This window comes from Hylobates moloch, unplaced genomic scaffold (genome assembly GCF_009828535.3).
Source record: "Hylobates moloch isolate HMO894 unplaced genomic scaffold, HMol_V3 SCAFFOLD_10, whole genome shotgun sequence".
Taxonomy (NCBI): domain Eukaryota; kingdom Metazoa; phylum Chordata; class Mammalia; order Primates; family Hylobatidae; genus Hylobates; species Hylobates moloch.
In genome coordinates, this window is record NW_026652285.1 from 67226868 (window position 1) to 67242218 (window position 15351).

General features: G+C 43.4%; 1 protein-coding gene across 11 annotated transcripts in view; it reads left to right on the top strand.

Moving 5' to 3' along the window:
* The window catches only part of AOPEP (aminopeptidase O (putative)), a 400140-nt gene that overhangs the window by 57574 nt on the left and 327215 nt on the right, over window positions 1-15351 (top strand). For all 11 annotated transcript variants that reach the window (XR_009215307.1, XR_009215306.1, XR_009215305.1 and 8 more), the window contains 2 exons: window positions 5910-6063; window positions 14344-14589. Coding sequence is in view for 8 of the 11 variants with exons in the window: in XM_032164582.2 (XP_032020473.1) it covers window positions 5910-6063; window positions 14344-14589 (400 nt within the window). In the remaining 3 variants the exon portion in view is untranslated. The remainder of the gene's footprint in view (window positions 1-5909; window positions 6064-14343; window positions 14590-15351) is intronic.

The following is a 15351-nucleotide window of genomic DNA, read 5'->3' on the forward strand; positions in this document are numbered from 1 at the left end:
TCACCTCGAGGGTACAGATATTCTAATCAAGGTGCTGGGTTGTGATGGGATTAGGCACTCTATGTGGATTTTTATTGACCTTGTGCAGGGATCTAACAAATACCTCTTACTCCATTAGCAGTGTTTTCTCTTGGAAGTAGTTTCAATTTCTGCTGTTTCCACAAGTATCATCTTGCCCATGGACTAGGTGGATGGTACAAGAACCAGACAGGCAGCAAGAAAATCAGGTCAAAAATTCAACGCAAATGTAGGGAGAAAGCCTGTTGTGCATAGTGCTTCATTCTTAAAAGGATTTCTTAATAGGCTAGTGCCTGCTCCTTGTCTCTAAATTGCTTCTTTCTTCTGAGTTATATTCCATCATTTTAATAGTACCTCCGTACCAGACGTGTTATTCTTTTTCTGTTAAGATTATGTTTTAAGTAATTGATTAGTTCAATTATTTTACATTAAAGATGCAATATTTAAAGAGTCAAGTAATTCTGATGCGTTTATTATAACCATTTCCCCAAGCAGCAGTCCTTTGTAATCTCTATTCCTCCATGTTTCCTGCTTTTTAGAAGTAACCACTTTCACCTCTTTTGGCTAATTACTTGATATTTACCTGCATGTCCTTCAATAAGACGCTTTATTCTTCAGGGTTGGTCTTCCCACTATGGCAGGTAAGTAATTTAGCTGTCCTCCTCCCTCCCCAAACTCCATCATACACAAGCCCCCTTCCTAAAATCCTGTCTTCTCAATATAATTAATATCATAATGTTGATTAGATCAGTATTCTTCATTTATATTATTATTTTTGACATAGGGTCTTCCTCTGTCACCCAGGCTGGAGTGTAGTGGTGTGATCACAACTCTACTGCAGCCTGACCTCCTGGGCCCAAGTGATCCTCCTACCTCAGCCTCCCAAGTACGTGGGATCACAGGCAGGCACCACCAATGCACCTGGCTAATAAAAAAAAATTTTGTAGAGATGGGACCCCCCCGTGTTGCCCAGGCTGGTCTTGAACTACTGGTCTCATGTGATCCTTTTACCTAGGCCTCCTAAAGTGCTAGGATCACACAGGTGAGCCACCACATCCGGCCTTCATTTATATCATATTTTTGTGTGTTATTAAGAGCTAAGCCTTGTAGCAAAACTGTGACTTCATTATTTCTGTACATATTAATTTTTTTCTTGGATGGAATTAATGATTGTCTTATGCTTTGTTTTTTTTTTTTTCCCATTTGCTTGTCCTTTTGGATCTTGATTTTGTAATAGAGGCTTTCTAGGGATGGCTGGAAGCTTGCATGCAAGCATTCAGGAGCAGGTGACTGAAATATGAATTGGAAGCTGTGAATACATTTGGAGGGCTTGTCAACCATCAGCTTCACCATAGACTGATTTCTTAAGCTAATCTCCTTCTTTCAGTCTCTTGCCTAGACAGTGAAAGTCTGGCTGCCAGCCTTCTGGAACCAAATAAGGGAGGATGGCTGGTGGCCTCAGCATCCTATGTGCATGTATTCATCTAATTCCATTCACTTGCCTTCAACTGTGCCGTTTCTCCTCCAACACCACAGCTGCCAGGTCAGAGGCCCTTCCTTTAGTCTTTCTAGAAAATAAACTTCCAGTTATTTGTTGGGATATGTGTGAGATGGGCAAATAGCTCAGGTGTGCAGGGTGGGGAGACCATCTGTGGATCTGACCACTTAGATGTGCAGCTGGGCCTGCTTAGTTTAGCATTTCCTATACCCTAGAGCCTTTTGGAGCTTCTAAGGGGTAAAATGAGGTGGGTCTTATCTTTCCCCACTGCCAACTTAGGATTCAGGTCTGCTGTGTCATTTGCCACTCTTCCATCTGCATTCTAGCTTCCAATATTCTGCAGCGATTGTCTCCTGCTTTATTCTCTCTCTCCTTGTTGGGTCGTGTCTTTAGAAAATAGCAAAGACGGCCGGGCGCGCTGTCTCACGCTGGTAATCCCAGCACTTTGGGAGGCCGAGGCGGGCGGATCACGAGGTCAAGAGATCGAGACCATGGTGAAACCCCATCTCTACTAAAAATACAAAAAATTAGCCGGGCATGGTGGCGGGCACCTGTAGTCCCAGCTACTCAGAGAGGCTGAGGCAGGAAAATGGCGTGAACCCGGGAGGCAGAGCTTGCAGTGAGCCGAGATTGCGCCACTGCACCCCAGCCCGGGTGACACAGCGAGACTCCGTCTCAAAAAAAAAAAAAAAAAAGAAAATAGCAGACTTGGAACCAACCCAAACGTCCAACAATGATAGACTGGATTAAGAAAATATGGCACATATACACCATGGAATACTATGCAGCCATAAAAAATGATGAGTTCATGTCCTCTGTAGGGACATGGATGAAACTGGAAATCATCATTCTCAGTAAACTATCGCAAGGACAGAAAACCAAACACTGCATGTTCTCACTCATAGGTGGGAATTGAACAATGAGAACACGTGGACACACGAAGGGGAACATCACACTCTGGGGACTGTTGTGGGGTGGGGGGAGGAGGGAGGGATAGCATTAGGAGATATACCTAATGCTAAATGACAAATTAATGGGTGCAGCACACCAACATGGCACATGGATACATATGTAACAAACCTGCACATTGTGCACATGTACCCTAAAACTTAAAGTACAATAATAAAAAAAAAAAAAAGAAGAAAAGAAATTCTTTTACTGTTCCTGAATAGAGTTTGGGGAGGAAGCAAAGGTGGCCTCGGCCTCATACAGTTAAACTTCTCTTTTTACCTGAAAGCCTCACCATTGCTGCTTATTTACTGAACTGCCAAGGGTCTGAATTTTTAAAAAGGAAATTCCAACGGTTCTTGGTAAACTCTAAAATGTACTTCAGAGAAGGAATGACAGACCACAGCCCTTTGATTAAGAAAATGTGCTTTTTTAGGATTTTTTTTTAAACCAGAGCCTTTCAAAAGATTTAGCTCCTTACCCATAACTTCTTTCTTCTTCTTCCATCTGCACACTCCTTTCTACCTGCTTCAGCTCTCATTATGTTTCCAGTAGAAAATGAAAGTTTTTATGGAGCAGTCATGGGAGGCATTGGGTTCCAGGGAATGTAGGTAGTTATGGAAAGAAAGAAGAATGGTAGAGGTGGAGTCCCTATAGCCCATCATGTCATATCCATGTCATTCTTTCATCAAGACGTCTGTGACTGTCCCTACCTCCTTCTTACTGGCTTGGAATCAGAGCAGTGATTCTCTTTGAGGCTGTGGTTTTGCTTCATGCCCAGTAGAAGCTATCACTGGATTGGCTTCAGTGTCTCTGGATTTGATTGTCCCTTTAAGGAGGAGTATGCCTTCAACTTGTTCTTTTTGTTGGAGACCGAGTCTCACCCAGGCTGGAGTGCAGTGGCGCGATCTCGGCTCACTGCAACCTCTGCCTCCCAGGTTCAAGCGATTCTCCTGCCTCAGCCTCCTGAGTAGCTGGGATTACAGGCACATGCCATCACACCTGGCTAATTTTTGTGTTTTTAGTAGAGATGGGGTTTCACCATATTGCCCAGGCTGGTCTTGAACTCCTGACCTCAAGTGATCCGCCCGCCTTGGCCTCCCAAAGTGCTGGAATTACAGCCACCGCTCCCGGCCTACCTTCAACTTCTTACCTACAAAGAGAGGGATCTCAAGAGTGGCCATTCTGGTTCCAGAAGCAGCGTGCAGCTTCCAGGCAAGTTGGAGAGAATGGCTGGCTCTGGTGGGTTTCCAGCAGTTCTGAGCACATCCTTTTGTATCTCTCTTTCAAGTAACTCCCTTCATGGCTTCCAAACTTGAATCTCACTGAAATATTATTTATTTTTTACTAAGTCCTACCTTCCTGAGTTCAGAATTTGTTTTGAGATAGACAAAGGAACCATGCACATGAAGATCAAAATCTAATCTCTATTATTGGATTTTACTGGTAAAGCACTTTAAAAAATGTCATGTTAGGTCTGCCGGCCAGTAGGGGCGTGTTAATATTTCAGCTCTGAATTTGACACCCAATCACAGACCAGATTGGACAACCACAGACCAATTTGGTCAGTGATTGGATGTCAAATGTGTTTAACCCTCTAAAACTTAAAGCAAGAAAAAGAATAATAGCTCCTGTAAAGGAATTTGTGAAGCAACTGAAAGAGAGATTTACGCTAAAAGAAGTTCCTCCCTATGGGAACATGAGGAGTGGAGAAATGTGTTCCATAATATAAGGTGATATCCCTTAGCAAAGACATTGAATCAACTTAAATGCCCATCGATGTTAGACTGAATAAAGAAAATGTAGCACATATATACCATGGAATACGATGCAGTCATAAAAAAGAATGAGATAATGTCCTTTGCAGCAACATGGATGGGGCTGGAGGTCATTATCCTAAGTGAACTAACACAGCATCAGAAAACCAAATACTGCATGTTCTTATAAGTGGGAGGTGAACATTGAGTACACATTGATACAAAGAAGGGAACAACAGACACCAGGGCCTACTTGAGGGTGGAGGGTGGGAGGAGGGTGAGGACAGAAAAACCACCTATTAGGCTGGGCACAGTAGCTCAAGCCTGTAATTCCAGCACTTCAGGAGGCCAAGGTGGGAGGACTGCTTGAGCCCAGGAGTTCAAGACTAGCCTGAGCAACATAGTGGGAACCTGTCTTTCAAAAAAAAAAAAAAAAAAAAAAAATTTAAGCTGTGTATGGTGGCACATACCTGTAGTCCCAGCTACTTGGGAGGGTGAGGTGGGAGAATCACTTGAGACATTGGATATTGTGTATACAAGAGGTTGAGGCTGCAGTGAACTGTGATCACGCCACTGCATTCCAACCTGGGCAACAGAGCGAGACCTTGTCTCAAAAAAGAAAAACTACCTATCGGGTACTATGCTTATTACCTGGGTAACAAAATAATCTATACACTAAACCTACCCCCACCCTGCCTCATGATGCAATTTACCCAAGTTTGTTATACAAACTTGCACCTGAACCTAAAATAAAAGTTAAAAAAAAGATGATATAAATTCTTCTTAAGATACACGATTAATGTATAGCAGATGCTCAGAAAAAAATACTATGTTAAATCAGGTTGTATGACACATTCAGATTTCAGAAACATGAAAATTATTTTTACATCTTAGAAATGAGGGGAGTATAGCGTTACAAGTTATCAGCCATTCATTCCTTTAATAAAAAGCCTCTTAAGGTTTGGACCAAGTGGAGAGTACACCCTCAACTGGAATGGGGAGCCCCAGCTCTAATCCCAGTCCTGTTACAAACTAGTTAGGAGTCCTTGGCTCCGTTGAACTTCTGCACGTGCTTTTCAACTGCTCAGCAAGGAGTGGAAGACCAGCTAAACAGATAAAAGGGACTAAGAGTAAGACCTGAACTCCCACAGCTAATTAATTTCAGAGCTGGGATGAAAACCCAAGTGTCTCCCTTCCCTAGTCTCATGTGTTTTCTACTATGTTCATTTTATATTGAATTGAATTTGGACAAGATAGTTACAGCACAAAGCAATCACTGCTTTGCTCACGCTTTCACTCATTCAACAGGTATCAATTGAGCATTTTTTTAATGCTAAATACTGTGTTGGATGAATGAGACATATTCTGTCTCTGTAGGAGCGTACAGCCTGTGGCCTTCTGTGTTTACAGCTGTGAGGGACCCCCTGCACTACCACCCTCACGTGAAGGGCTTCAAACTGATCTGTGGAAGAGACCCAGACCTTCCTGGTTGCCTTGAAGCCATCATCCCTCCTGTGCTTTCCCTGAGCCCTGAAATATGCCCTTTCTGCTGATGTGACCGACCTCCAAGAGGTGGCTCTTACCAGCTTATCACAAAAGCTCTTCAAGTGCCTCAAGAGAGGAAATTACACAGCAAAGCCCAGAATCATATATTGGCCTCATTATGGTTTTTCTCTTCCTGTTCACAGGGTGCTCAAGCTGGTATTACTATGTAACTATGCCAATGCCAGCCTCCACCTTCACAATTGCAGTGGGATACTGGACAGAAATGAAGATGGAGACATGCTCATCAAATGATTTGGCAACAGAGAGACCCTTCTCACCTTCTGAGGCTGACTTCAGGTTTGTGTTTGGGGACTTGCTGGGAAGGAAAAAAAAAACAACACTTGAGGGAGTGGTATGATGCATTTCTTCCAAGCACTGGGAATGTGAGTCATTCCTGCTGAGAAACTAAACCAAAATAGGATTAATCAAAGCAGGAAAAGCCCTATTAGAAAGGAAAGAGAGGGCTAGGTGCAGTGGCTCACGCCTGTAATCCCAACACTTTGGGAGGCCGAGGCGGGTGGATCACGAGGTCAAGAGATTGAGACCATCCTGACCAACATGGTGAAACCCCCGTCTCTACTAAAAATACAAAAAAATTAGCCTGGCGTCCCAGTGACTCGGGAGGCTGAGGCAGGAGAATGGCTTGAACCCAGGAGGCAGAGGTTGCAGTGAGCTGAGACTGCGCCACTGCACTCCACCCTGGCGACAGAGTGAGACTCTGTCTCAAAAAAAAAAAAAAAAAAAGAAAGGAAAGAGAGGCTGGGCGTGGTGGCTCAGGCCTGTAATCGTAGCACTTTGGGAGGTTGAGGCGGGTCGATCATGAGGTCAGGAGTTCGAGACCAGCCTGGCCAACATGGTGAAACCCCATCTCTACTAAAAATACAGAAATTAGCCAGGCGTGGTGGCATGTGTCTGTAATCCCAGCTACTCGGGAGGCTGAGGCAGGAGAATTGCTTGAACCTGGGAGGCAGAGGTTGCAGTGAGCCGAGATTGCGCCACCGTACTCCAGCCTGGCTACAGAGCAAGACTCTGTCTTGGAAAAAAAAAAAAAGAAAAAAAGAAAGGAAAGAGAGTTGAGAAGAAGAGATGTGAGCCTATTATTTATGCAGAAAGAAGAAGGTAAGTATATGTGAAATCCTGTGAAGTCTGCTGAAATATTTATATGTGTTTGGCTAAATTCAAGGAATCCTCAGATTCAATGCCTCTTCTCCTCCCATACCTTTTAAGTTTGGTTTTCAGTGCTTATGTGGTCAAAAACATAGCTTCTGATGGATTGCTTTCTATGCTAGTCTGCTGTTTTGGTTGTACCAACTGCTGTTAGCAGTGCACTGCAGGGACAGCACCTCCCTCAGTGGGGCTAGTCGCCGCTTTAGGAGCACAGGACACAAGGAAACTGATGCAGAGCCCTTAGGTTAAGGGAATCCTGCTTGGTCAGGGCTTTGTTAACATCAGTAGTGATTTCTTTTTTTTTTTTGAAGTATGAACCAGATAAAATCATTTTGAGGCTTCAAAAAATTAGTATAGGCCATTGGATATTTACTGGCAGCCTGTCTAGATGTTCAATGGTTTCTAGCTTTGAGAGCCTAAAGAGGGAGAAGGGGGATGCTGAGAAGATGCACAGCACATGCATCATGCTGCACTCCCAGGATTTTATACCCAGCTCAATTGAGTCATTTTTCCTATTGACAGACAGTCACTAAATCAGTACCTTCTGGTGGAGAAAGCCCAGAGTAATGGTAGAGATGATTAGTTACTCCTTGAAAACCAGCTAAGATATACTCCTAATGCAGATTCCTTTTGTGTTGGTTTTATTTTGCCATGCTGCTTTTACTAGTACCACAGTAACTGTGGCAGTTGGTCTTCATCTTTCAGAGATGAAGCTATGTTCTCTCTCTTCTGATGGACATGTATTATTGCCTGCATTTTGCCTTTTTTGGCAGAAGGGAGTAATTTCCACTTCCTGTTCTGTAGCTTGCCTATTTTGGACTGTCTTTCCTGAGCTATATGAACATCCTAGATTGCATATTAGATTTTACTTCTGTATTCTTGGAAGAAGGGAATTGTGGGCAGAAGTGACATATTCTAGTTTCATGTGGGAACTTTAATTGCATGTGAGATCCTCCTGTGCTCTCTTCCCTGCAGTAGGATCACAGAGGAGGCTTTGTTTTGTAATTTTAGGTGGTCTGAATTTCTGAGTGAGGATGACAGGTAGTCTGGAGAGTCACTTAGATCTACAGTGGACTTGGTATTAGTAAGAAGCACACTGTTTTGTGTTAAGCCACTGAAACACCAGGGTTGTTTGTTACTGAAGCATATCCTAGCCTATCCTGAATTGATACAGTAGCCATTGGTTGTTCCAAGTCAGAAACTAAGTCTTGATCTAAATATAATCTCATTTATTCCTAAGGATAAGCCTGCAAAACAGATTGGATAGATTATTATTCCCATTTTATAGATAAGGATATTGAAGCTCAGCAACTTGTTAACATTAGTATACCTACTAAGTAGCAATACCTGGATTTATATCCAGGCCTGTCATCAGAGAGAGGTGAGTCAGAATCTTACCTGAAGACTTTAAAAAACTATATGTAACATTAATGCCTCACCTGGAGTCTGATCCACCTTCCCATCTGGAGAGTCACTGCCATGATTTGAGCCACCATTATTGACTGGAGTGTGTCGTGTTGGAACAGAAAACAGAAGTTGAGAGCAATGCCTTTGAGCCTGAAAGTGCCATTCTTGGTGGTTGGATATAGCTCTTTGGACAAAGCCACACTTTCCTTATCTGTAGAATGAAGGCTTTGTCCATGGGTTCTCAAATTCTTGATGGTGAAGAAGTACTCTTCTCTTGTTCATCTAAGGCCTCAGCATTGATTGATTGTTAGAGGAGCTGTGCAGTTGGAAAATGTGTGCCTTTGGAAGGCACACATTTTGTTATTTGTAACAAGGCACAATATTATGTGTTGTAACAAGGCACAGTGTTATGTGTAATAAGGCACACATTTGTTATTTTGCCTTTCTAGCCATATTCCAAACAGATGTGGGGTTGGGGTGTGGGCAGCAGCCACTGACTCTGTGCTCTCTCCTTCCTGCTCAGAAGCAACTTAAATGGCTTCTCAGTTTTCTTGCATCCACTATTCTGAAAGGAAGAAGTGGTTAAATCAAATGAAGATTCTGGGAAGAGATGATGTCTAAAATTCCTGTCGGGCTTTAGGGGAAGAAGCAAGTACAACTCCTCTCTTGTCCTCCTAAATTCACCAGTTGAGGAACAGACAGAGGAGATAAAAATAAAGGTTTTATGATTGACAGAAGCTGGACTGAAGGAATGCTCAGGTGCATGGTCTCAGTGGGGTTTCTGAGACTCCATTTCCAAATGAGACAAATTTACCCACCCAGTTACCAGCCCAGCTGGACTGCTGCTGTTAGCAGCAGCAGCAGCTGCAGCTGCAGCTGCATCTGTACTTTTTTTTTTTTTTTGAGACGGAGTCTTGCTCTGTTGCCAGGCTGAAGTGCAGTGGTGCAATCTCTGCTCACTGCAACCTCCGACTCCCTGGTTCGAGCAATTCTCTTGCCCCAGCCTCCCGTAAGCCAGGATTACAGGCAGGTATCACCATGCCCAACTAATTTTTGTATTTTTAGTAGAGACGGGGTTTCACCATGTTGGTCAGGATGGTCTCCTGACCATCCTGGGATTGCAGGCGTGCAACACCACACTCGGCTAATTTTTTTGTATTTTTAGTAGAGATGGGTTTTACCATGTTGGCTAGGCTGGTCTCAAACTCCTGACCTCAAAAAAAAAAAGTACAGATGCAGCCGCTGCTGCATCTATAACACAGATGCAGAGTCCACCTGACACATGGTAGGAGCAGGCCCAAAGTGCACCCTCTGTGGGCAAGCAGATTTAAAAGAGAAAGCCTGGAATGGCCCAGCCAGTCAGGTAAGCAGGGGAGAGGTCCGGGTGCCACTCTAGGGAAGCGCATCTTTCCATGGAACTGTGAGGCCTGTTGAATGGGGTTCCTCCCATGCCCCTTTCCATGTCCAATAAACTATGACTGAGTTTTCCCTTCCTTTATCAATATGCTCGTCCTTCAGGAATATGCTGCGATAAAATCATAGCTTGCATTTGCTTAGTCCTGCCCTGGCTGTGCGCTTCATGTGTGCTGTCTTTAGTTGTCAGAAAGTGGCTTTGTTTTCATCCATTACATGTCTGACTGCATGCAAAGTTTGCCAGCAAAGGTGCTCTGAAGTGCCAGTCACAGTGGTGTTTTTGGTTATGTTCACATCTGGTCCCTTTTGCCTTCCCCAGCACCCGTTCTACTTCAAACCTTCCTAAGACCACCAATCAAATTCATGTAAATCCAACTTTCACAGGGGCTGCTATACCACAGGTTTTCGTTTGCCTAAAGTGCTCATCTGGGTTCCAGAAATTTGGCCAAAGTGTTGGTCACTGAACTTTTATGATCAGTGTTCATGTGGATAAAATTATAGTAAGAACATTCCCTCTTCCAGCTCCACTTTCACACATGCTCCAGCCACTCTGGGTGAGCATTTTAGTAAATACATTGATTATAAGGCTCTCAGATAAGCTGTTGAAAGTTTATTAATTTTATTCAGCTGTAGTATAACCTTCAGCCACAGGGGAATCTTTGTGTTATGTTTCTTTAACCTCTTGAGGCCTTTGTGGGGGCCATACTGTTCAAATACGACACAGAAACTTGGATAAAATCCAAAGGAACTTAGCAAAAATGATTAAAGGCATGGAAAATGGGCACTACAAAGAAGAAAATGCATTGAGACTGATTATTTGAAAGAAGAATCTGGTGGGGAACAGTCTTCTTTAGAGTTGTAAAGTATATGAAAAGTTGCTTTGATGGGAAGTACAGCATCTTTGAGTTGGTGCTGAATCTATGGAAGACTTACTTTGTAAAAAGCACAGAATCGGCCGGGTGTGGTGGCTCATGCCATTAGTCCCAGCACTTTGGGAGGCCAAGGCGGGCGGATCATGAGGTCAGGAGATTGAGACCATCCTGACCAACATGGTGAAACCCCGTCTGTACTAAAAATACAAAAATTAGTTGGGCATGGTGACACGTGCCTGTAATCCTAGCTTACGGGAGGCTGGGGCAGGAGAATTGCTTGAACCAGGGAGTCGGAGGTTGCAGTGAGCAGAGATTGCACCACTGCACTTCAGCCTGGCAACACAGCAAGACTCCGTCTCAAAAAAAAGAAAAAGTACAGAATCCCCTGACTTCTTCAGAAACAAGGCGATTCTATGAAGAATGGCTCATGTGCTGAGTTATCATAGAATCGTAGTGCCAGAAGAAACCTTAGAAAACATTTTCATTTGTTTATATGTTAAGTATAATTAACATACAACAAAATGTGCAGATCTTGTGTTCAGCTTGATGAGTTTACGATGATTGTGTACAGCCTAAACCTGATAGAGAACAATCTGTCTCCGCAGTAAGTTAGTAAATTCTCTCATACCCCCCCCCCTTTTTTTTTTTTTTTTGAGACAGTCATGCTCTGTTGCCCAGGCTGGAGTGCAGTGGTGCGATCTTAGCTCACTGCAACTCTGCCTCCCGGGTTCAAGTGATTCTCCTGCCTCAGTCTCCCAAGTAGCTGGGATTACAGGCATGCAACACCACACTCGGCTAAATTTTTTGTATTTTTAGTAGAGATGGGTTTTACCATGTTGGCTAGGCTGGTCTCAAACTCCTGACCTCAAGTGATCCACCTGCCTCAGCCTCCTAAAGTGCTGGGATTACAGGTATGAGCCACTGTGTCCGGCCTCTCATATCCTTTTCTAACCAATTCCTTACCTCCTCCAGCAGCCGCTTTGATGAGACCATGTTAAAGATGGGGAAAAAGAAGCCCCAGATACTGAGTTGCCTACCTTGGTCACAAGTGAGCCAGTGTGAGAAGACAGTGAAGCCCAGGTTTCCTGATCCCTGTGTGGGAACACAGAAGTGGCTTTCCTGATGCCATTTCCATGTCCATTTCTATGGGAGCCTTACCCTTCTCACCTGGTCAGAGCTTGATTGCCTTAAAGTCCTGCATTTTTTCCCAGGCTTTGATTACAACGGTACTAATTCACACAACTAGAATCATCTTCATCATCTGAGCTAGTGCCTTTTATGCCCAGAGAGATTCTAACTCACCTTGTTCCTGATTGGAAAAGGATATGAGAGAACTTACCATGGAGTCAGAATGTTGTCTTTCAGGTTTAGGTTGTATACGATCATTGGAAATTCATCAAGCCAAACATTTTTGGGTGTATCTTTGGCTACCTCAGTATTCTCTAACTTTAGGGTTCTTGGCAGCAAGAAATAATCTTTCCCCATGTTGTGTTTAGAGAGGCCATTAGAATGACCTTTTTGCAAAATTGTGCTGTGGTAGATACAATTTAAGCTTATGCCTCAGCTTTGTCCAGAAGATGCCTACACGCTCTAGTTTCTCTGTGGTTTAACATGATCTGAAAGCTTTGCAATAGAGATTATATGAACTGAAATTACTGTAGCATATTATATACCTGTGTAAATACATGAGAAAAAGATACTGTGGTGGTTAATTTAATCAGTGGCTTTTTTCACTTTTCGAGACCTTTGACCACATTCATGCACAAGCACAGTACTTGTCATTAGGTGGGCATTGCAGCCTTTTTAGTTAAATGTTCACCGACAGGCACCTTGATTCACCCTCTCCACAAAGCAAGGTTATCAATCCAGGGACTTTGGCCAGAATTCAATGTCAAGAATTATATTCTTCATGTCATCTTATTCTGGCAAGTTTTTATGGGCCTCCGTCCATTTTCTTACTCTCTGTTGTGGTGAAATGCCTTCAGTGCTGGAAGCTGTGTTCTATGAACCATGCTGCTAGAAGGTGAGGCTTATCTGTACCTAGCTGTATTGGTCTCCTGAGCACTGGCCTTGGGTAAGTGAAAGGTACTTCTTACATTTGGAGAGGAATTATTGTTGCATTCTGCCCATATTGGGACATGCCAGCATCTTAAGATTTTTCATTATTCACTGTGAATCAAGTGAGCACCTGTAGTTATAATTGGCTGGGTGCAGTGGCTCATGCCTGTGATTCCAGCACTTTGGGAGGCTGAGGCAGGAGGATTATTTGAAGCCAGAAGTTTGAGACCACTCTGGGTTACAAAGTGAGACCTCATCTCCAGACCCCATCTCCTAAAAAAAAAAAAAAAAAAAAAGGCTGGATGTGGCATGGCAACATGCCTGTAGTCCTAGGTACTCAGGAGGCTGAGGTAGGAGGATTGCTTGAGCCCAGGAGTTGGAGGCTACAGCGAGCTATGACCCTGCCACTGCACTCCAGCCTGGGCAACAGAGCAAAACCCTGTCTTAAATAAGAATAATAATAATAGGCCGGGTGTGGTGGTTCATGCCTGTACTCCTAGCTGTTTTGGAGGCTGAGGTGGGTGGATCACCTGAGGTCAGGAGTTTGAGACCAGCCTGGCCAACGTGGTAAAACCCCATCTCTACTAAAGATACAAAATTAGCCAGATGTGGTGGCACACACCTGTAATCCCAGCTACTCGGGAGGCTGAGTCAAGAGAATCACTTGAACCTCGGAGGTGGAAGTTGCAGTGAGCTTAAATCACGCCACTGCCCTCTAGCTTGGAAGACACAGCTAGATTCCATCTCAAATAATAATAATAATAATAATAATAATAATAATAATAATAAAAAATAATGATTAGAGGGGTTTTTCATTGTGTTTGAATAAAAGACATGTTAGCAGGTGCAAAAATGGAGTACTGTTGGATGTAGGCTTGAGTAGATAAGTTCTCTTGAGGCCTGTGAGTCAGGTTCTAGGAATTCTCTTTCAGTTCCGCCTTTGATGGAATAACTGGCAGTGGTCAGATGAAGCAGGCTGGGGTCTGATCTGTTTCCTTAAAAGGTTGGCTCAGTTAAATTTGTACTGAAAGTGGGTTGGGAAAAATACTGTATCAAAAGTGCCTCTGTATTCCTTAATAACAGCTTTTGACGGGCTGTGTTAAGAACATTTAGATTACTATTCAGTAAAATGGTTTGTGTTCTTTCGAGGAGTTCGCCTGTAACTTTTCATTTGGTTCATGGTTCTACCTCAGTCCAAGTCTTTTATTCTAGGTAATCCCAGAATTGGATCTTTAATTTGTGTGTACTGCTCCTTCCTTTCTGAGTTACGAATTATCTCTAATTTGGAGATTGTTCATATGGTGATACTTGAAAACATCTAACCGAGGGCAGGAATTGTTTGTATTTTGGTGAGAAGTTTTATTGTTTTGAGTCTTAGAGGTCCCCCCACAACAAAGTTTATTCTAAAACAAGATTTTACTGCTTTCACTTATCTTAGATTGAAGCTAGTCTGTTGATTCAAACACGTGAATACGTTTTTGTCCTGTAAATTTTCACTGCTGCACAGAGCCAGTCAAGCCAAGAATTGAAATGAACAGTCTTTGTTTGTGAGGCTGTCCGAACCTCTGTCTCCTAAAAGTTGTCTACATCTGCAAAATTGCCTTACCTCCACAGCAAGAATAATAAACATGTTTTACCATTTATTTTGTGTTGTTCCCAGGCATGTTGGTGTTTGCAGTCACATGGAATACCCCTGCCGCTTCCAGAATGCTTCTGCCACCACCCAGGAGATCATTCCTCATAGGGTCTTTGCCCCTGTATGCCTCACGGGTGCCTGCCAAGAGACCCTTCTGCGGCTGATCCCTCCTTGCCTCTCAGCAGCACATTCTGTTCTGGGAACACACCCGTTCTCTCGGCTGGATGTTCTCATCGTCCCTGCCAACTTTCCAAGTCTGGGGATGGCCAGGTATGTTGTTCCATTGTGGCACTTGGGGTACATACATTTTGGAAATTCTTTGACTATGTCTTGCTTTCCTTGAGCTCTGTCAGAGCTGTCATTTGATTAGAATGGAGGGGCTATGGTTGCTCATGCTTGGACATCTCATTGCTGCCTTGAGGGACAGTTTTAATGCAGACTCCCTCATGCACGAGCCTTTGAGTGTCATGGGCTCAGTTCAGGCTGTGTTGAAAAGAAAAGGCTCACATTGTTGCTGGGATTGAGAATACATAGTGCCCCCTGAGTGGTGAATGTTGGATCATGGCTGATCAGTGGCTGTTAGCTTGGATGATGACAGCATAATGCTAATGAGTCCAAGGTTATAGCATCAGGCTCTGGCCACAGTAACATGACTTGATCCCGAGGCCACAGGCCACTCACCTAATCCTGACCAGCTGTCTTGTCCATTCTCTCACCACTGGTCACAAGGGCAATGACTTGAGAGCCGCTCTTGAGAGTCAGATAGACTGTGGATGGATCAGTGTAAATCCATCCCTACTGCTAGAAAAACAGCTCAAAGCAGATGGCTTACTGTGGGGGTTGGAGGAGGAGCCACGTGCTACTATTTTTTAATAAATGCACTTTTGCTGGTGTGTCCTGGTTTGGTTCCCTGTATTTATTTAAGCTAAAATCTATTCATTAATGCCATTGTTCAGTCATTAATGGGTATCTGTGTTCCACTGAGAAAAGATAGAGAATGTACTTGGTTATATTTCCATTTTAAAATCTTAA